Genomic DNA, 20,629 nt, shown 5'->3' with positions numbered 1-20,629 from the left:
TCCTAGCTGAGAGGAGGACACGGGTGTAAGTCCCTTGTATGCAATTCTGAACAATTATGTAGCAAAGTCTTTTGGCCATAAAACCAGACCTCATTCGATGCAAGGGTTAGTTACGGTCCTTATGAAACCCACTTAGCTTCAATGGTTCATTCTTTTTTAAAAATTAAAAAATATATATATTGGGCAGCCCGGGGGGCTCAGCGGTTTAGCGCCACCCTCAGCCCAGGATGTGATCCTGGAGAACCAGGATCAAGTTCCACGTCAGGCTCCTTGCAGGGAACCTGCTTCTTCCCTCGGCCTGCCTCTCTCTCTCTCTCTCTCTCTCTCTCTCTCTTTGTGTCTTTCATGAATAAATAAATAAAATCTTAAAATATATTTTTTTTTTGAGAGAGAGAGAGCATGAGCTGGGGGGAGGAGCAGAGGGAACCTGACCCAGTACTCTAATCCCAGGACACCAGAGTCATGAGCTGAGCTAAAGGCAGATGCTTAACTGACTGAGCCACCCAGGTGCCCCAATATTCTTTTGCTGCAGAAATGTTGTGCTTGATTGTGAGTGCTATGCCAGCCCCGTGAGGGCATTTTGCAGGGCTAGTTTCTCCCCCAAATCTGAAAAATCCTGAATTCTAAAACCTATCTGACCCCAAGAGTTTCAGATAAAAGTTGGTAGACCTGTACTGAGGTCCCCCTCCTTCTCTAAACTCTTATTAGTTTGTAAACTGTGAACAGGGGGCAACGTGGGCATCTCTGTGCACAAGCGTGTGAAGGGGAGAGGTAGTGACCCATGCAACCAACATTCTGTAAAAGAGACGGGCATGAGTGGGTTATGTTCTTAGTGAGCACAAGAGCCAGATGGAGGGCAGCCCGGGTGGCTCAGTGGCTTGGTGCCACCTTCAGCCCGGGGTGTGATCCTGAGGTCCCGGGATCAAGTCCCACGTTGGGCTCCCTGCATGGAGCCTGCTTCTCACTCTGCCTGTGTCTCTGCCTCTCTCTCTCTGTCTCATGAATAAATAAATAAAATCTTTAAAAAAAAAAAAAAAAGAGCCAGATGGAAACCGGGAGAGGCCGGCATGTTGGAGGTGATGGATGCCTTTGAAGAGCAGCAGATCTTCTGACAAAGCTTGCCCTTTAATACTCTTGCTGGCACCCAGCACACAGAAAAGGGGGAGGGGGTGGAAGTCGCTGTTCTGAGAAAAAAAAAAAAACAGGCACAATAGAGCTTCAGCTGCCATCAAAGGTCGCCTTACCACCTGAAGCCAACTTCTGAAGAGGGCCTGCAGCTGCTGCCCAGGAGGTACAGAGAGTAGGTACCAGCACCCAGCTGGACGTGCCAGCTCCACCAAGGCCAGCAGTCTGCAACTGGGGTGCAAAAAGAGCTCCCCTGAGTGAGAACCATGGCCCGGCCACCTCCCTGCTGGCTGTGGATTCTGGGGACCCTGGCGGGGCTCTCAGCCACCCCAGCCCCCAAGCGCTGTCCAGAGAAACACTACCAGGTCCAGGGAGAACGGTGCTGCCAGATGTGTAAGCCAGGTAAGAGAGGAGGCCTCGCCAGGAGTTTGGGGGTAGGGGGGGAGCAGAGAGTGTGTCTGAGCTCAAGCAAGGAGAGGAATCCTGTCCTGCCCTGAAGACGGCAGAGAAGTGGCCTTCCTTGCCCCTTGACCCTAGACCTCTGCTCACAGGAACTTTCCTCGTGAAAGACTGTGAAAGGCATGGAGAGGCTGCTCAGTGTGATCCCTGCATACCGGGGGCCTCCTTCTCACCAGACCACCACGCCCGGCGCCACTGTGAGAGCTGTCGGCATTGTAACTCTGGTGAGATGGGCAAGCCTCCGGGGGAGCAAGGTGGCAGAGCTGGGTGTGGAGAAGCAAAAAGGAGGGGGTCAGAGCTTGTCACTTCGAGGCTACTGCAAGTGGAGGCAATGCTGGGAAATGGGGTGACCTGGGCATATGCCCTGGGGAGAACTCTAGTGTTACAGCGAAGGGGAAAGCAGAATTTGGGGGGCTGCTGGAATGGGTGTATAACTCAGATCATGACAAGAAGGGGTAAGTGAAAAAAACAGGAGGGGAAGTGGCCCTAGGTCCCTAGATTTCAGATAAGCGACCCCTTATTGATGAACTGGCTGCATCTGAAGCATGCATTTGTTTGGACCCCGGAGTACATCTTTCTTAGGATATAACAATACCAGCCGGTGGGAAGTATCTTTCTTCTTTTCACACAAAAGCCAGTTTAGGAAAATGAGTATGTGTGTGTGGCCCATGTTTTTGTTTATTTTAGAATTTTATCTCTTATAAAATGAAGAAGTGCAATGTCTGCAGCTGTGTTATGGATTCTTTTATTATTTCTCCAGCTTAGCTAGAATTTCAGAAACCATGTGCCAGCCTACATAGAGTAGCAGACTTTCAAGTGGCCCCTTTGCACAAATGTTCCCCCTCAGGACCCTTATGAGGACTCTGTAACTGAACTACTACACTGCTTACCTATGAATGAATTTTCTAAAAGGTCTCAGTGTTCCCTTTAATGACCCTAGTAATAGAGGCAGAGGCACTAGGTGACAGGGAGCGAGGGGCAGGAGTCCCTCACTGTGGGTCTGGGTTGGGAGCTCAGGGCAGGATTTAGCAAGTGCACTTTGCAGGTCTCTGAGGCCTGAGCTGCTTGTGTGTCCCCTGTCCCCCCCACCCCGCCCTCTGTCACCAGGTCTTCTTATTCGAAACTGCACTCTCACGGCAAATGCGGAGTGTGACTGCCCCAAGGGCTGGAAGTGCAGGGACAAGCAGTGTACGGAATGTGATCCTCCTTCAAACCCCTTACTGATACCTCATCCGTCTCCAGCCCGGGGCCCACACTTGCAACCCACCCACTTACCTTACGCCAAAATTAAGTTCCAGGCAACGCTTTGTCCAGTGACAGGTATAGTAAGGCTCTCGCCACAATCACCACCCTCCCCAAGTAAGTTGCCTGGCCAGCCAGTCAGCCCTCCCATCTCATTGTGCGTCTTAGGCCTCAGGCCTTCCTTAGGCCTAGGAGATTCCCCAGCTCCTGCTCAGTCTGTTTCTTTTTCCAGAGATGCAGGAGACCAGCACAGTCCGGCAGGTGCAGACCCTGGCTGACTTCAGGTGGCTGCCTGCCCCAGCTCTCTCCACCCACTGGCCACGTGAGTTTTCTCTCCCTGTTCTCTACCCCCAGAGAGACTGCATACAGGAGAGGGAAGCCAGCCAGAAAGCTCCTAGGAGGAGAGTTTAGAAGGGGGAGAAGCAGAGTCTACGGGTTAGGAAAGAACTGAGTCCAGTGGTAGCAGTAGGGGAGGGGATGGGCGACAGTTGGGAGGGGAGGTGACAATGGGCCTAGGCTGAGGGGAGTCAAGGCCTAGGCTCTCTCCAAAAACCCTGTGTGGCCTCTGCCTGTCACAGCCCAAAGGTCTCTGTGCAGCTCAGATTGCATCCGCATCTTTGTGATCCTCTCTGGAATGTTTCTTGCTTTCACCATGATCGGAGCTCTGTTCTTCCACCAACAAAGAAAATACAGGCTAAGTAAGAGACAACATACAGGTTTCCAGTCCTGTCCCTGTTCCCTACCCTACCATCCCAGGCCCCCTGCCCATGCCTGGAACCTCAGGGAAGCTTTCCTTACTCCATCTTTCCCAACGCTGGCTCCCACCTTCTCTGTCTTCCCTCTTAGCTGGCAACCCCCTGACAGCTAAGCTGACCCTCCTTGGCTCATCTCCACTCCTGTCACCACCCCCCCACCCTCACTGCCAGTGAAGGTTCATCTGATTCTCCTCCCGCAGACAAAGAAGAATACCCAGTGGTGCCTGTGGAGCCTTGTCCTTACAGCTGCCCCAGGGAGGAAGAGGGTGGCGCCATCCCCATTCAGGAAGATTACCGAAAACCAGAACCCGCTTCCTACTGCTGAGCTTGTGCACCACGGAGAGGGGTGGGCAGGTCATCAGTACAATAAAACCTCAGCCTCTATCCCACCCCAGTGGCCATCCAGGGGGAACAAGACTGCCCCACCACCCCCGTCCCCAGTTTCAGTACCATCCTGTTATCAGAACCCTTTCCTATGTGCAGACTTGAGAAAGTGCCTTTTGGAGATTGTCAGTGAAAAGGACACATGGGGATGAGGTGGAAGGTGGGACACAGGGACTCAAGTGTGTCTTGGCCCACCCACTTTCACTCCTGCCCTGCACCAGAGGGCTATGGCCTTAGCTGGAGAACACAGTTTCCCCTACGAAACACCATGTGCTGTATCACTGACCTAGAAACTCCGCAAAATAAAGTGACAGCCAGCCACACACAGAAGCTCTCCCAGCGGTGCTCTCTCTGAAATCCATTCTCCAGGTGCAGGCCACTCCCGGCCTCCTCCTCCAGATCAGAGATCTGAAGGAGGAGCTTTCTCCAGTGCAGACTAGTGGTGAGGGCCCCGCCCAAGTCAGGGAATGGGAACTGCAAGTGGTGTGGCACCCACAGAAAATGAAGAGAGTCCCCAGGCTACTGGGGATCCTGCATCTGGCTTCAGTCTCCCCCTTATTTCAGCTCCACTTTCTTGGGTGGGGAGCAAAAGGGTATATGCCGTCAAGTCAGGTCTTAAGCAGAAGGGGGAGGAGGGTGGGAGCCATGGGGCGGTAGGGCGGGGTGAGGCGACAAAAAGGAGAACAATGAAGAGGACTCTGGAACGAGCACCTAATGGCTTCACTGACAGGCAAGGCAGCCACGATGATAGCCAAAGTGAAAGCGAAAGTGGGCTGAGGACTGAAGAGAAAGCAACAGGCCGGCAGGGGTGGTTTGGAGAGACTCCTCTTCCGCAGCTCAGAGGCACCAGTCAGCAGGAGCTGGTGCAAAAAGGCGGTTGGGGAGAGGGGCAGGAGCAGAGTGGTGGCTGCTGCTCTGCTTGGCTGTCCAGGGCGGCCCCCATGGGCCCAGAGAAGGGGTGGTACCTGCTGCTCTGCTTGGCTCTGTCCAGTGCGGCTGCAGACCCAGGTGAGTGCGGGGTGCTGGCTGGGGAGGGGAAATGTTGGGCCCAGGGCAGATGTGATAGCCACCCACCCCAAGATTCCTGAGATGCCAGAAGGGGAGAAGGTTGTGGGGAAGGGCCGGGGATGGCCTCCAATTGCCTCCTAAGCCCAACTGGAAAAAAGGCTGGCAAAGTAAGGCACCAGTAGGGAGAAGGAAGACTGTGGGAAAGGCCAGATGAAGAAAAAGTGTGTTCTCCTGGGTGGATGTGGTGGTGGGCCTACTGAAGAGGACAATGCCTGGGAGCAGACACCCAAGAAGGAAGGGTTCCTGGCTAGGAAATCCCTGGAGGAGGTGAGCCCTGAACGTGGAAGAGAGGAAGGCCACCTTAATGGCAAAAAGCAGAGGAGACTCAGTGGGCTGGCTGGGAAATGGAGAAGATGGCTGCCAATGCCCCTTGCCACACAAGTGTCCTGTCTCCCCTCCCAGTGGCAATTCTTTATTTGCTTTTGCTGAGAATGCCTTTGCCCAAAGAGAGTTTTTCCTGTGACAGTTGTAGTAAAATAAAAACAAACTCTTCTGAGCAAGGCAAATCCAGGATTTTCAATAATTCATACCAAGTATGTACCTAGAGTAGCAGGTGCTTCCCAGAAGGCTGGTTTGGAGGTGACAAGAGTGGGACACAGAGCCAGCTAAGACCCTAGAAGACTCCATGACTCCACAGTTGGGGTGGGTGACGACGAGCACAGGAGCAACTCTCTGGGCAAGAGGGTGCTCACCCCATCTTTAACCTGCAGCAGAAAGGCAGTGGCAAGCAGTGGATGTGGTCCTAGACTGCTTCCTGGTGGAGGAAGGTAGGAACCCTGGAGGTTTTGCCGGCAGTAGGAATATGGTGAAGGCCTTGCTCGTGCTGAGGCAGGTACCAGTGCTGGATGATGGCTCCCTGGAAGGCTTCACCGATTTCCAAGGGGGCACACTGGCTAAAGACAACCCATCCATTACCTTCGAGGCCTCAGGTAAGAGCCCCCCACCCTGTGTCCCAATCTTTCTGGGCTCCCTCTGCGAGACAGCCCAGTTCCCAAGTACACTCGCTGCACCTGCTTTCCATGGGCCCAAGTGTCCTCAATCCAACCAAATCTGTGTCCTCTCCTCCCCCAGTGAACTTGGTACAGATTCCCCAGGCTGAGGCCTTGCTCCATGCTGACTGCAACGGGAAGGAGGTGACGTGTGAGATCTCCTACTATTTTCTCCAGGCCACTGAGAAGGCAGCTTGGTTCATCACCAACGTGCAGGTATCTGGAGAGGGACCTGATATCTCCATGGTGATGAAGACTCCCAGGGATGCTGAAAATGGGGCTGTCTTGCACCCCACACTGAACCTGCCCTTGAGCCCCCGTGGGACAGTACAGACTGCCGGTGAGAAGATTAAAAGTAGCAGAAAGGAAATTTTGGGTTTTTTCAAGTAGTCAGCTATGGGGGAATAGGAGGAAAAGGAAGGGAACAAGTACACCTCTGTCCATATCAGTCATTTCAAGGTGTCCCCTAGCCTTGGCCCCTTCTCTGAAAGACCCAAATAATTGGATTTGAATGATTTTCACCTCCCTCATCTGAGGAAATGACATGTGATGCTCTATTCACATATGCTGTCCCTAGCAGTCTTATTAAGCCATGCACAGTTGTATCCCAGTGAAAGCCAGCCTGGTCTGGTGTTTCAGGATGGTTAGAGCAAGGCACAGGGATACAAGTTTGTTCATTATCTCTTGTTAGTAAAATCTGGCCCTTACACTCTCCCACCCAGCACATACCAGAGGGTATAGGAAATTGAGATCATGATGATAGGTTTCTCTAGAATTGATCAAATCCAGTATTTTGCCTCCAAAAAGAGACAACCAAGTCCAGCGATTAGGGGGCTACCCTCCTGTCCATAGAAAGCCCCAGAACACTCGAAGCTTTCTGTGGTACAACCTAAATTTATCCTGCCACATCAGGAAAGAGGGGTTCTCATGTCTGTCCAGTATCAACCATAATGAATACTTGTATACCATTCACCTAGATTAACCAGTTATTAATATTTTGCCACATCCACTCTCTTGATAGATGAAAGGATAGAATAACCCCCACCCCGAACTAACAGAAAGTTGCAGATATCTCAACACTTCACCCCAAAAGTTTCCATGTATGGCATGTATTTGTTTAAAACACAACATTTAGGGATCCCTGGGTGGCGCAGCGGTTTGGCGCCTGCCTTTGGCCCAGGGCGCGATCCTGGAGACCCGGGATCGAATCCCACGTCGGGCTCCCGGTGCATGGAGCCTGCTTCTCCCTCTGCCTGTGTCTCTGCCTCTCTCTCTCTCTCTCTCTCTGTGACTATCATAAATAAATAAAAATTGAAAAAAAATAAAAATAAAAATAAAAAAAACACAACATTTAAAAAAAGAAAACGTTTATAACCAAAGACAAGGATGTTTCCTTCATAATCACAAAACCATCACCCCAGCAGCAAACCAAAGTGGGGAGCAATCTACAATGGTGCAGACAATAAGGGGCTACAGTGTGTAAAGAATTCAAGAACATATTTTCACCATTACACTATCACCATATTGGCCATTTTGAATATTACCAGTGATAAAATATTCCTCCCTGCCAAGGAGGGTATGCCACCAAGCATCAGACTGAAGAAATTTTCAAATTGATACAGTAGTACTGTCAAAATTCAGACTTCTCCAGTTGCCCTAATAATGTTCTTTGTAGCTTTCTGGGTTGCTTTGGTTTTTTTTTTTTTTTTTAAGGCCAGGATTCAAACAAGGATCATGCATTATATTTAGCTGTCCTGTGCCTTTAGCTTCCTTAAGTCCAGAACATTCTTTTCCTGGCAAGGACACTTTGAGGGTGCATGCCCACTGTCTCATAAAATATCCCACTATTTGGATGTGTCTGATTGTCTTCCTCATTAGATTCAAATCAGCACATTTGGCACAAATACTGCTACTGTGTGTTTTTTAAAACTCTTACTCCTGGGGCACCTGGGTAGCTCAATGGTTGAGCATCTGCCTTTGGCTCAGGTCGTGACCCCAGGGTCCTGGGATCGAGCCCCACATAAGGCCACAAGGAGCCTGCTTCTCTGTCTCTGTGTGTCTTTCATGAAATAATAAATAAAATATATTTTTTAAAAAACCCTCTTACTCCTAGTCTTCACAGCAGCCTTGCCTTAAGCAGATGACCTTGGCAACCCTTAGTGACTTGCCCAAGGTCACAGAGCTAATAAGTGGAAGAAACAGGGTTCCAAAGTTTTTTCTGCTATTCCAGTGGTCTGACCTGAGAGTCAACAGTAACTCATAATTTTGCATATGTACTTTTTTGGTGAGAAGTCCATAGCTTTTGTCAGATTGTCCAGGATTAAGTGACTCCAGAATTCTCAGGATTATCATGTGTGCCAGGCTGCCTTCCCAGAGCACTATTTCTTTGTGTTCCATCTAGTGGGAATTGAACTCAACTGGCCTCATTGTCCAGAGGAGGAGGCAGGGGCAGGTGTATGCCTACAACATGTCCATAGCTAGGGATCAGGGGGACTCAAGGAGGAAGTAGCCCACAATCACCCTTCTTTTTCTCACTACAGTGGAGCTCCAAGTGACAACACAGACCCCATCCCTGAGTTTGCTGCTGGGGTCCTCAGCCTCCCTGCACTGTGGCTTCTCCATGGCACCGGGCTTGGTCCTGACCAGTGTGGAATGGCGGCGGCAACATAAGGGCAGCGGCCAGATGGTGTACAGGTGGACCAAAGGGCAGCAGCACGCCAAGCGGGAGGGCGCCATCCTGGAGCCTGAGCAGCTACTCCTGGCCGGGGACGCCTCCCTCACCCTCCCTAGCCTCACTCTGAAGGACGAGGGGACCTACATTTGTCAGATCACCACCTCTCTGTACCAAGCTCAACAAAACATCCATTTCCACATCCAAGGTGAGGCCATACTCAGTTCTCCAGGGAGAGGGTAAGGGATATGCCTATGAGAGTGGTTTTCAGGACAGAGTCCAACACAAGGGCAATTTCTTGAGAGGCAGAATGCATTGCCACGACCTAACTGCCACCTCCATTCTAGAAGCACAGACTGTTCCCTGTCAGACTCCAGGATAATTCCACCAAGCAGTCTACCAATCCAGGATTCTGCTGCCCTGTCCTGGCTGGCTGGCTCCCAAGTACCCCAGTCCTCTGGACCACATCCTGGGGAGGAGCAGCAGCAAACCGAGGGGCCATGGGGGCCGTCAGATTGGCAGGAGTATTCCATTACTGATGTCCTTGAAAATCACCAGCTAATAGTGATTTTTTTTTAGAGATTTTATTTATTTATTCATGAGAGACACAGAGAGAGAGGCAGAGACATAGGCAGAGGCAGAAGCAAGCTCCTTGCAGGGAGCCCGATGTAGGACTCGATCCCCAGACACCAGGATCATGCCCCATGCCAAAGGCAGATGCTCAACCATTGAGCTACCCAGGCATCCCAAGCTAATAGTGATGTTAAGAAGCTAACTTTTACTTGGTTTTACTAAGTTTTACTATTGTTTTTCAATTACCTGTGGAAGACGTGCCCCCTTCTGGCCTGCAACCAGGGTGGACCCCTTCCACCCCCTCCTTGGCTCTCCACTAAAGGGTTAATTCCAGCTTCCACACCAGCAAGAAAAGAAAGCAGGCTTTGGGCAACTCTGCTATCAGGTTAGATCCCTCTGGAAACTCACTCCTCATTCTTTCTTCCAGCTTCCCCCAAAGTACGACTGAGCTTGGCGAACAAAGCTGTGCCAGCCACCCTCGTCTGCAACATCGCTGGCTATTATCCTCTGGACATGACTGTGAAGTGGACCCGAGAAGAGCTAGGTGGAGCCCCAGTTCCGGTCTCTGGTGCCTCCTTCTCTGGCCTCCGGCAAAGCTCAGACGGCACCTACAGCATCTCCTCCTTCCTGACCGCAGAACCAGGCCCTGAGGGCACCACTTACACCTGTCAGATCACCCACATCTCCCTGGAACAGCCCCTCAGTGTCAGCACCTGGATTGCCCCACCAGGTACTAGGAGTGCCGTCCTTTCTCAACTTCTATACTTGGGGCTCCTCGCTCTCCTGCCCCCAGCTCGTCTCTGGCCTTGTTCTGCTTCCCACAGCACTCTGTTCCGTTTCTACTTCTTATTTCCTGAGATGACAGTCCCCATAGCTGCCACTACATCCTGAGACTCCATTACACCCCAGGTTCCAGGGTGCCAGGCAATATACTGAGAGCTGGAGACCAAGGGTGAATTGTTCCTGCCCTCAAGGAGCTTAGTCAGCTTGGAGGGATGGACTAGGCAGTCAGGGAGGATGGCCTGGAGGAGACACGCCAGCTAAGCAAGCTGAATGTGAAGGCCAAATTATAGTCTCAGGAACATTTGGGGAACTGCACAGCTAGAGCCAAGGGTGTGTGGGAAAAGAAGCAGCTCTGAAACTTGAATAATTACATTTATTGGGCATTTACATGAATCAAGTGCTTTACTGAGCACTTAGCTGTATGACTGCATGTATTATTATCACGACCCCCATTTTATTGATGAGCAAACTGGCACTTACAGATGTTAGGGAATTTGCCCAAGGTCACCTGCCTAGCAAATGGTAAGAGAGAAAATATGAAATATGGGCAGCTTGACTCCCCTACAGCCTTACATCCTTTACTGCTTTTAGTGGGCAGATCACAATGGGCCTGCAAGCTGGAATTTCATCCTGAAGTCACAGAATATCATTGAAAGGTTTTAAACAAGACCCGCAAACATCCAGGAGCATTGGGCATTATTTGGCGGCTTGCCAGCCTGCAAGCTTCCCAAAATCTGGGGTTTTGTCTCAGCTTACATCATTCCCCAGCTAGCTGCAAAATTCCAGTTTACCTGTCAACAACTAATCTAACCTAAGTCTCTCTTGCAAAGCAATTAAAAATGTTCCAAGCAAAAAAAAAAAAAAAAAAAAATGTTCCAAGCAGGGGAAGAGGCAGGAAATTCTGTGTGGAGGAACACACAAACATCTGACAACTTTTAACAAGTACGAATACTAGTGTGTGTAGTTCCTGGGTGAAAGCAGAACATTTGTTGCTATGAGCTCCTTAACCAGGGATGGGGACACTTGCACATTCCCTCTCTTCCTCTCTCAGCTTTGTCCCTCTTGCTGGGGCAGGTGTGGGCTCGGGCTTGGGCTCAGACATAATTCCCACCTACTGATCTCTGCCCACACTGATCTCAACCTAAAGAGCAGGAAACAACCTTTGGAGTCCTATTTGCCAGCGGCCTCTTCCTTCTTGCACTGTTGTTCCTGGGACTTCAAAGATGACAAGGTAAACACCTGCTTGCCCTCAGCCCTGCCCCTACCCCTCCTCAGTTGTGAATCAGCCAGCTCTAGCCACCTCCCCACCTAGATGAGGATGAAGCCCAAGTGTCCTGAGTTCCAGCAGTCCCCACAGCCCTACTTTGGGAATTACCCCAACTGAAACCAACCTCCTTCTCTCTTGTCTTCTCCTAGCTACCTCACCAAGATCTGCCAATACTCTTAAGTGGTAACCACTCTCCTGCCTCAGGATAAAAGAAGAGTAGTCACGTTCTCCCAGAAGGACTCTAGCCAAGTCTCAGAGCTCAAAAAGACTCCAAGAAAGGCATGAAGAAGGCACAGATCATGGGTACTCTGTCTCTGTGTAGGTCTCTGCCTTTTTTCATTGTGTCCCTGGGCTGAACACAATGTGAAGGGGTGAGAGGGTGGTAGGAAAGCAGAATGTCTGGGTGGAGGTTAAAAATGAGCCTGTGGTAGGAAAAGAAAATGAGAGGAGATTAAGGAGTAAGCGGGTAAGTCATGAGCTCATGGTTCATGAGACAGAGCCCCGCAGTGGGTTCCACGCTTAGCAGTGAGTCTGCTTGAAGATTCTCTCTCCCTCTGCCCCTTCCCCAACTCATGCTCCTGCTCTCTTTCTAAATTTTTTTTTTAAAGGAACAAGTAAGGGACAGTGGGGCAAAGGTAGGGATTGGGCCATAACACATAAGCATTTGAACCCTAGTCAAGTAAAAGTCCCTTGTGTCCTCAGAAACAAAGCTTTTCTACTTTCCTGTCTTTTCCCCACACTGGACCCAACTAAGCCCTGTACCCAGGCCTACTCCCACCAACTTGCAGTGTTCAAGGCATGAAATGAAGGTGCTCAGAGGAAGCCCTGGGGCACCATGCTGTGCTCTGTGTAACCTTGAGCTGCAATTAAGGTCATGCCCTTTTGGACAGCTACTGAGTATTTCAGGATACCTACAGGGTCCTCACTCCCTCAACTGCAGGTAAGGCTGCTGGGGAGCTGGGTGTGTTGGTGGAGGCCTCATCTGGGTACCCCCTAGGTCAGGCTGGGCAGCCTGAGGACCCGTGAAGGAGGTACATGGGTGGTGTCTGAGAAATCCTGTAGCGGTTTGTGATGTGATGTTTCAGACATGCACTCAGCTTCCTGTCATCACTTCCTCTCGCTAGCACCTGGGAGAGCTGGGCTGTGCCAGGTACGAAGACAGGGCAGAGACCACTTCCTCTGCCAACACAGATCTTTCATCTTGAGTACCATGCGGCACATGTGAGCCTTCCGGCCTTGAGCAACATCACACTGTAGAAGGAAAACCACCCCTCCCCCACCCGCCTCAGTTACTCCAACCCAAACAACAACCAAGTCAGTTTAGTGGTAGGAATTTATATTTTTTGCCTTTGTGCAGAATACATGAAATTGGTAAATATGCCACATGCCTTTGGTGGAAGTACAACTGTTCTTATTCTATACAAGTATGAGGTCGGGGGTAGGAAAAAACACGGAGGTGATGACAGACACACAGTGGAAACCCCACATCGCCTCATGGCAAACCAAGGAAGAAGGGGATGTAGGAAGCTCAGCTTCATTTGACTGCAAAGTCCCGGAGTTTGGGTACACGTCTGCTCATGCACATGGGTGGCAGGAGGGAAGAGGGACACGGCAAAGACACAGAAGAGGGCATGGGGTGGGGTAAGAAAGAAAGTAGAAGGGTGAGCATCCCCAAGAGAACAAAGCCAACTACATCTGGGGAGCCACAAAGGGACAGAGACCCAGGAAAAAATTCCCATGTTGGGGCTGGGTGGGCCAAGAGGGTGAATTTGCTCCAGGCTTGGGACACATCGAGGACAGTGGTGGTTCTTCTCCAGCGGTGACCCCCCTGCATTAGGCAAGGAGGAGCCCAGAGGAGAGTGGAGACCTTCGAGGGGGGCCGTTGGGAGGGTATACTGACTGCTTTCTTCCAGCTCTTCGGCCCTGCCCTGGGGCAGGACGAAGGGAATGTGGGAAGCAGGGGCGAAGGGAGAGGAAGCATGGTTCTGCGCAATGAAATGCTGCTGCATGGAAAGTGAACATCCAGACCCAGCCTGGCCTGGCCTCAGCCTCTTTTTGCTTGTGGGCTAGAAGACAAGAGGACTAAGGGGTGATGGATGTTCCCCCTTCCTGCTCCCAGCCACCTTCCTCCCCTCAAATTTGGGTCTCTCCCACTCCACAACCTATCCTGAAGCCCAGCTGTGTCTCCCATCCTCAGGTCCCACTGTCTGCCCCCACAAACCATGCAGAGAGGAAAGGCAAGGAGGCAAAGTGGAAATCAGAATGTGGTGGTTTAGAAGGGGAACACAATGCAGGAAGAATAGACAGGTGGCTCTAGATGCCCCATGACAGCACAGCAGTGCACAAACACACCTGTCCACAGACCATCCCGCCTCCCTGCCAAGACCAGGGTGGCAGGGATCCTAGACTTCTCTGAATACTCAGATTCGGCCAGCCTCAGGAAGGACCTCCTGCCTCAACCCTGTCTTTGGTGAGTACATGGGAACAGTATAGAGGAGAGGAATCCCTGAGAGCCCAAGGATCCTCAATTCTAACACCTCACACTTTATCAACGGGAAGGGAGGAGCAGGACCGTCCCCAATGAGCTGGCAAGAAGTGGCTTCCTCCAACCTTGTTTTTTCAAATTAGGCCCTTGACTCGTTGTCTGTCTATAGTTAACGTTCGTTCTCTATCTATGCCAACAACTAAAACTAACTGAGAGCCCCCAGTTATGGCCATTTGAAATTATCTAATGCTCTCCTGAACAATACAGAATGCCACAGAAAATGTAGACGAGAGACAGCCCCTTGTAGTTATGAGATTATGGGGCTGCTTCCAGGATGGGAATGAAGCCAGTACTTTTGCAATTAACGTGTTCTATAGGTCTCCAGAAAACAAAGCAAAAGGCTGTAAGATCCCCAACAGACATAGAAATTCTTGGACTAACAGATTAGAAATAACTGCAAAAACAGGTTTAACTTTCTTAAAGGGCAATGCCCAGAACCAAGTTGGACTTTGAGCCCACTCCAGGATCCTCTTCCAGCCTGGCCTAGGAGAAGAGCCCCAAGTGACCAGGGCAGCCCTGGGCTGCTGTTCCAGCTGTCCCTAGCCACCTCCTGCCAGTGCCCTGGCCTTTCCTGGTGACACCATGGGCATCAACACCCTTGTTCTCCCCCGATCTTGGCACCTTCTTGGGCATGTCACCCCCGCTATACCCCCTCCTCTTCTCTTGGCCTCCAGCTCTTTTTGGCCCTGGGGAACTTAAAAGCATATAAGAAGGGGGTAGGGAGGTACCAGCTAATGCTCTTTGGGAAGTTACTTCAAGACTGTGCCACGAGCAGCAACTCTAGCATTGAGGGACACAGTGCAAATGAAAGCAACAGAAAAGGAAGACTGGGCAATGGAGAAGCCAGGACAGGGTGGAGGAAGGTATATGGGGACGTTTGTTGAGAGAGCAAACAGAAGGAGATGGACGTAAGTCTGGATGGCGATGGAGAACAGGGAAGGGGGTGGCACATTCTCAAGTAAAAAAGTAGACTGGACACAGGAATCAGGAAGTCCCAGATGGAGAAGAGAAAGAGACAGGAGAGAACAAGACGGCAAATTACATCAAGTTACTAGACATCTGGGCCTTTCCGTTGCAGGTGTCCCATCCCCGTGGTCTCCCTCTGACCCAAGCCAGTGACAAACAGCACAGCCCCGCTTCCTCAGAACAGGAGGGGCCATCTTCCCATGGCATCTTGCAGGGGAGCAGGCTCGTCCATCAAAGAAGTCCCCTGTCTTTGCCCGTCCTCCCTCCCGAACCAGGTGATGGTTCCACAGCAGCGATCTCCATACCTCAGTCAGAGCAGCCCCACTCCCCAGGCAGGCAGGCAGGCAGGCAGGGCTGGGAGAAGACTCCAGGACCTTCCCACCTGTTCACCCCACCAGCAACCTCAGCGATACTTACTTACAATGACTACCACGATGATGGCACAGATAGCTCCCAGCATGATCATCATCTGAGGAAACATTGACCAAAAAATGGGCCCTTGGATTCGGGGAAGAGGAGAGAGATGTTCCCACTAGGGGTGTGGTAAAAGAACCTCCTCTGTCCTTGGGACAGTGGAAGAAGCCACAAATCACCCAGGATACATGCAGGTCTCTTGGGGAGGGCTCAACCCTCCTGTTCCCCATGGAACAGCCACCCTTGCACCAGAGCTGAGGCTTCCCAAAAACATGACAGCATCTGCAGCTTGCTCCATTTTGCTTCTCTCCTATTGCCTGAAGGCTCTGAAAGGAATGTCAGCAGAGATGCAGACTTGGGATCTTTAGTCAGTTGCTTCATTTTTCTTCGCGAAGCATTCAGCTCATTCCTAAAAGCTGCAGGTATTTAAATAGATACCTCCCTACCCTAGCCATTGTGTCCATGTTGGCTGTGTGTGGGGAAGGGCTATGCGAGATCTTCCCATGGTCTTTGGGAAAAAGCAGCCTAAATGACCACTGTTCAGGGTATGGCTGGCACCCAGTTAGTGGTTCTGAATACTCTAGCCTACCCTGGTGGGCAATTCCGGGTAATGCATGTCAAGAAGACTCAGATTTCCTCTCCAGGGTTCTGCAGGGCCTGAGATCCTGTGCCACCTTGGGTTAGGAAGGTAGAACTTGAGGATTTTCTTGCCTTCTTTAGGCCCAAGAAAGGAAGCCAGAGAGGACAAGAGAACTCACCTTGCAGTTTTTCCACCAATACTTCCTCTTTAGCTTGGCAGCACTACTCTCAAATTGTGATGCTCCCACCTGCAAGGCATCCGCTCGGTCATCTAGCTGTGACAGTATCTCATCCCTCTTCAGGACCTTGTCCACATTGACACGCATGATGTCCACCACCTGGGGGTGAGGGATGCAGAAACAAAGCTAGTAAGCTTCCTGGCTCGAGACAGGGGTAAATACAACGGAATCTCAAGTCTGGCCCTGTGTAACTCAGGGACACCTTGCTTCTCAGAGATTTCCCCCTGTATTTATTAAATAAATAAATAAATAAGTTTCTAAACTTCTACTATCTGGAAACTCAGAGAAAAAGTTCTCCACTTACTTCCTCCACTTGTGCCTGGGTTTGCTGTAGTCGTCTGTTACTGGTTGTATTAGGAGGAGGGCCAGGGGGACCACCTCCAGGGGCAGTCCCTTCTGCCCCTTCAGTGGGTGGCTGAGCTGGGGCAGACCTGTGGAGAGAAGTGGACCAAGTACACAAAGTAACTAAGACAAGAAAGGAACCACATGCATTCTCGCCCCGTATCACAAATGTAATGGTAATTAGGCTATATGCAACTAGAAGGGATTCTAACTTCTTGGTGACACCAAGTAGGGAGATGCAGCATAGACGAAGAAGCAAAAGGTGAAAGATCTTGTAATAACATTTAGATGGGGTTCAGGAACATCCTGGGTGGCTTCATGAGATCCTGTTTGGAGCTATCCTTTGACCAAATTCAAACATCCTCTGGCACAATGGCTACAGGGACAAATATGCCAGCCTTGAACTAAATGGCACTTTCCTGACTCTGAAAAAGAAGCCTTTCACATGAAGTCAAACTGGAAAACTCCTATCCAGATTAGGAGAAATCCATACAAAAGACTAAAGCCTACAGACAGAACATCTCTTTTATGCAAGCCTAAAGACAAGCAAGTTGACAGACTCTGTTTAAAGGAAACCGGTTATTAGTTGTTTCCCACAGTGATTAGTATATTGGGGCTACTGTAAGAACAACTTGGAGAATCACCAAAGGCAAGGCTTCTAAAGGTAGAGTAGAGACAGAACTATTTGCTTGCTTTGTTTTTGGCAGAGAAGAGTGTTTCACTTAGATAGAATTGGGGCCTAAAGTAATTGTGTTAGTTATGAAACTGTTCCAAGAGCATAGACAGGATGCAAGAATATAGATAATGGTCCTCAATGTACAGCATCATAGACATCCTGTCCTTTCCTTTTCTAGATTTGGTATCAAGTCTCAGGAGGCTCCCCTAGTTCTTTATATCCCAGAGAGAAATCTTGGTTTACACTACTACACACAGAGATTGTTCTTTTTTCTTTTTTTTTAAGATTTTATTTATTTATTCAAGATACAGAGACACAGAGAGAGAGGCAGAGACATGGGCAGAGGGAAAAGCAGGCTCCCTGTGCGGTGCCTGATGTGGGACTCGATTCCAGGACCCCGGGATCACAACCTGAGCCGAAGGCAGCCGCTCAACCACTGAACCACCCAGGCACCTCTGTTCTTTCTTTCCCTTACACTTAGATGGCATTAATCTAGTATGGGGTCTTCAAGATAAACTCCTTTCCGTGTCCCAACACACGGAGGCTAAATTCATCTCTTAAAGAATTCCCAGAAGTCTAACCTAAGGCATGAGATTTTTCTCTACCAAGAAAGAACCTACCGACAGAGGAAGATCTCTCAAACTTAATGGAGAATAGAAGTTACAGTAAGAACTCTTCAAATAGAAGCAAAATCTTACAAAACATACCTCATAGGAGCAGTCCAAGAGTAAATGCATTAGGAATTAATCACAAGTCACCAAAAAGGAAATGCCTTGACTACTCACAATAGAAGTAATACCCAGAAAATTCTCCCTCCCTAAGTGAATTTCTTTTGGTCTAAAATGATAGGGAATGGGCAGCCCAGGTGGCTCAGTGGTTTAGTACCACCTTCGGCCCAGGGCCTGATCCTGGAGACCTGGGATTGAGTCTCACGTCAGGCTCCCTGCATGGAGCCTGCTTCTCCCTCTGCCTGTGTCTCTGCCTCTGTGTGTGTGTGTGTGTGTGTGTCTTGTGAATAAATAAATAAAAATCTTTAAATAAAATAATACTAATAATAAAAATGATGGGGAATAACTCCTCAAAGAGGCTTTCCTAGCAGATTATAACCAACCCACCCTCATTCAAAAAATCACTTTCTTATTTCCTTCTAAAGCACTGGAGGAAGCAAAGGAAAGAAAGATACAGAGCCATGGAAGCCACAAGACTCTTGTGTTACCACTGCACTAAGCAATGTAGTTCTCTGAAGGTGGAAACGTCAGTGAGTAGGTAGCAGCCAGTATTTGGTCTTGGAAGCAGTCCAAGATGGTGGCCCCAATGACAAGATTAAGGTCAGAGATCTCGTGATGCCCTGCTAGTCACCATGCTTTCTCCATTTCCTTCAGTTCATCCCACATGCCAGCTCCCTGCTGTTGGGAACCTGTCTGTCCCCCTCTTCCCCAAAATGTGTGTGGCAGGGGAATGGAATCTTAGGGCTTGGCCAAAATGCATAGACTATCACATACAGTTAAAACTGTAGAAACCAAATAGAGAAAAAGTGAAATGGTTATAAAGCATTCGAAGGGACCATTTCACTTATTATTTGTTGGGAGTTGGGAACACTCAGCAATAAAATATCCAGGGGTAATCATAACCCATGTGTCACATAAGTAAATCTTCCCCCTTTTTTGTCACTATGAGAAGCAACACAAATATTTCTAGAACCAAGACAGGACTCCAGGCAGTAAGAAGAAAGAAAACTCTCTATTAAATATTTGGTGGTCCTGACAGGGAAATCCTTCCTTTGTCCGGCCACCGTTCTCCCCTCAGGATCTCCGGATGCGGGTTGTGTTGAAAACTAAAACTGAATTGTTGGGGGAAGGCAGAGTTCCTCAGTTCGATTTCTCTTCCAGGTACTTGGCTAAGACCCGATGACAGGGAAAACACCTCCTATACAGGTGGCCTGGAGATGAATGGCTGCTTGGGATCACATGCCACTGCCCTGGAGTCTCTCAGAGCTGCTCACCTGGCGCCAAAGGGCTGTCAGCTAAGTTCCTGGATCTTTGCTCACCGCCGAGAGGGGTGGGGGAGTAGGGAACGCGGCACCGTTGGGGCGAGGGGCACACACAAATCCGGAGAGGGCAGCGCAGCTCAAGTTACTAAGTGGTATGCGCACCCACTACAGCTCCCAGAGGCCCTACAGATTCGATCAGACAACAAGAAAGGGTCTCGAACCCCCCCTCCCCCCATACCTCGCCCTGCCCCGGGCTTCGGTGCTACCCAGACCCGAACGGGACGCCCCGCGGGCGAGAGGAGAGCGTGGCACGAAGGTGGGACCCCCGCGCCCCCGCCCCGCCCGCCCCGCCCCGCCCGTGGGGTGCCGGCCGTGGCTGCGGCAGGAACGGGGCGCTGCCCCCGCTGCCCAGGGGCGGCGCGGTCTGGGGGCGGCGCGCGGCGGTGGCTCCCGCATGGCCGCAGCTGCTGCAATGCGCCATTTTCCGTCCCGCAGCGGCCGGCGCCAGGGGCGGGAGCTGGCGAGGAGGCGCCGAGCCCCCCGCACCCGAGTCCACTCACATTTCTGTGACAGAGGACGGGTCCATCTTGTGTCCTGAGGCTGCGGCCAGATGCCTGGCCGGGAAAACGCTGCGGCGGAAGCCCGCGGAGCCGCCGAGTCCCGCGCCCAGCGGACCACCCGGAGCTCTAGCCGCGGTGCAAGGGAGCGCAGCTGCCGCGCGGGTCCCGCTCTTTATCAGCGTCGGCCACGCCCCCCGGTAACGTGGACGATCCCACCGCCCAATCGACGCACAGGACAGGTGCGCGTCCAGAAGCCCAGTCCGACCGAGGCCGCGCCCGCCCGGCCCCTGCAAGTTGGCCAATCCCCGCTCTCCTCCCACAGCCGACCCCCGAAAGCAGCGGTTTACGGGGGGGATCGTTCCGTGACCACAACTATAGTTGGCTTGGCTTCCAGTCTAACTAGGCGGCGGGGCTGGCTGGAAACAGGCGCCAGCCTCCTGGAGGGGCGGTGCCAACAGTTTGATTTAGGGCTCTGGGTACCTGCCAGCCAATCACTGAGCAGGTCCTGAAGCCCAGGCCCGCCCACCGCCCCCGGCGCCCGCAGCTCCGGCCAATCACAGCCGGGGCCGGCCCCAGCTCATCTCCGCGCAGACCCCGAAGTGCTAGGTGGAGAGCGGGTCCCGCGGTCTGCCCACAGCCCCGCGCGCAGACCCGGCTGGCGGCCCGTCCTGCCTTCCCGCTTCTCACAAACAGCTCGGGGGTGCAGAATCCATCCTGGCAGAGCCGCTGGCTCTCGCGACCCAGTACCGGGCGCTGGGTTCGGTCCCTCCAGAGCAATCCACGAAGGCTTCATTCGTCCTTTTCCTTCGACACAGCCGGCTCCTCACGCAGTGTATTCTAAATCGAACTCCCCCTGCAAGCCCGCGCCTCCTCTTCCCCCCACGAGGTCACCGCAACGACTCAGCTACCCAAACCAAAGACCTGGAAATCATTCCAGATTTCCTTACCCGTTCATCTCTACGCCTCCTCTGATAATTCACCAAGTCGAGCCGATTTTTCCTT

The 20,629-nt window shown here is 51.2% G+C and overlaps 3 protein-coding genes across 6 annotated transcripts; 2 read left to right on the top strand and 1 right to left on the bottom strand.

The window, feature by feature from the left end:
* The first annotated feature begins 1,094 nt into the window (after positions 1-1,094).
* On the top strand, positions 1,095-4,295 carry CD27 (CD27 molecule). Of its 2 annotated transcripts, none has more exons than XM_049102503.1 (6): positions 1,095-1,527; positions 1,677-1,808; positions 2,692-2,943; positions 3,059-3,148; positions 3,405-3,524; positions 3,782-4,295. In XM_049102503.1, exons 1-6 carry the CDS (start codon positions 1,392-1,394, stop codon positions 3,904-3,906), a joined length of 855 nt encoding a protein of 284 aa, XP_048958460.1. In that variant the 5' UTR covers positions 1,095-1,391; the 3' UTR covers positions 3,907-4,295. The 2 variants fall into 2 exon arrangements, with proteins under 2 accessions (XP_048958460.1, XP_048958461.1); XM_049102504.1 differs by having other exon boundaries at positions 1,103-1,527; positions 2,692-2,904.
* Positions 4,283-12,697, top strand: TAPBPL (TAP binding protein like). Of its 2 annotated transcripts, none has more exons than XM_025471874.3 (7): positions 4,283-4,973; positions 5,747-5,962; positions 6,105-6,362; positions 8,563-8,901; positions 9,694-9,996; positions 11,197-11,280; positions 11,466-12,697. In XM_025471874.3, exons 1-6 carry the CDS (start codon positions 4,433-4,435, stop codon positions 11,274-11,276), a joined length of 1,737 nt encoding a protein of 578 aa, XP_025327659.1. In that variant the 5' UTR covers positions 4,283-4,432; the 3' UTR covers positions 11,277-11,280; positions 11,466-12,697. The 2 variants fall into 2 exon arrangements, with proteins under 2 accessions (XP_025327659.1, XP_025327658.1); XM_025471873.3 differs by having other exon boundaries at positions 5,744-5,962.
* VAMP1 (vesicle associated membrane protein 1) lies at positions 12,636-19,811 on the bottom strand. Of its 2 annotated transcripts, none has more exons than XM_025471876.3 (5): positions 19,628-19,811; positions 16,364-16,490; positions 16,000-16,158; positions 15,245-15,296; positions 12,636-14,832 (listed from the first exon to the last, which is right to left on the bottom strand). In XM_025471876.3, exons 1-5 carry the CDS (start codon positions 19,651-19,653, stop codon positions 14,816-14,818), a joined length of 381 nt encoding a protein of 126 aa, XP_025327661.1. In that variant the 5' UTR covers positions 19,654-19,811; the 3' UTR covers positions 12,636-14,815. The 2 variants fall into 2 exon arrangements, with proteins under 2 accessions (XP_025327661.1, XP_035563158.1); XM_035707265.2 differs by having other exon boundaries at positions 12,636-13,382.
* Positions 19,812-20,629: the final 818 nt, after the last annotated feature.

The sequence above is a fragment of the Canis lupus genome, chromosome 27, assembly GCF_003254725.2.
Source record: "Canis lupus dingo isolate Sandy chromosome 27, ASM325472v2, whole genome shotgun sequence".
Lineage (NCBI taxonomy): Eukaryota > Metazoa > Chordata > Mammalia > Carnivora > Canidae > Canis > Canis lupus.
This window is presented reverse-complemented; position numbering and strand designations above follow the sequence as displayed.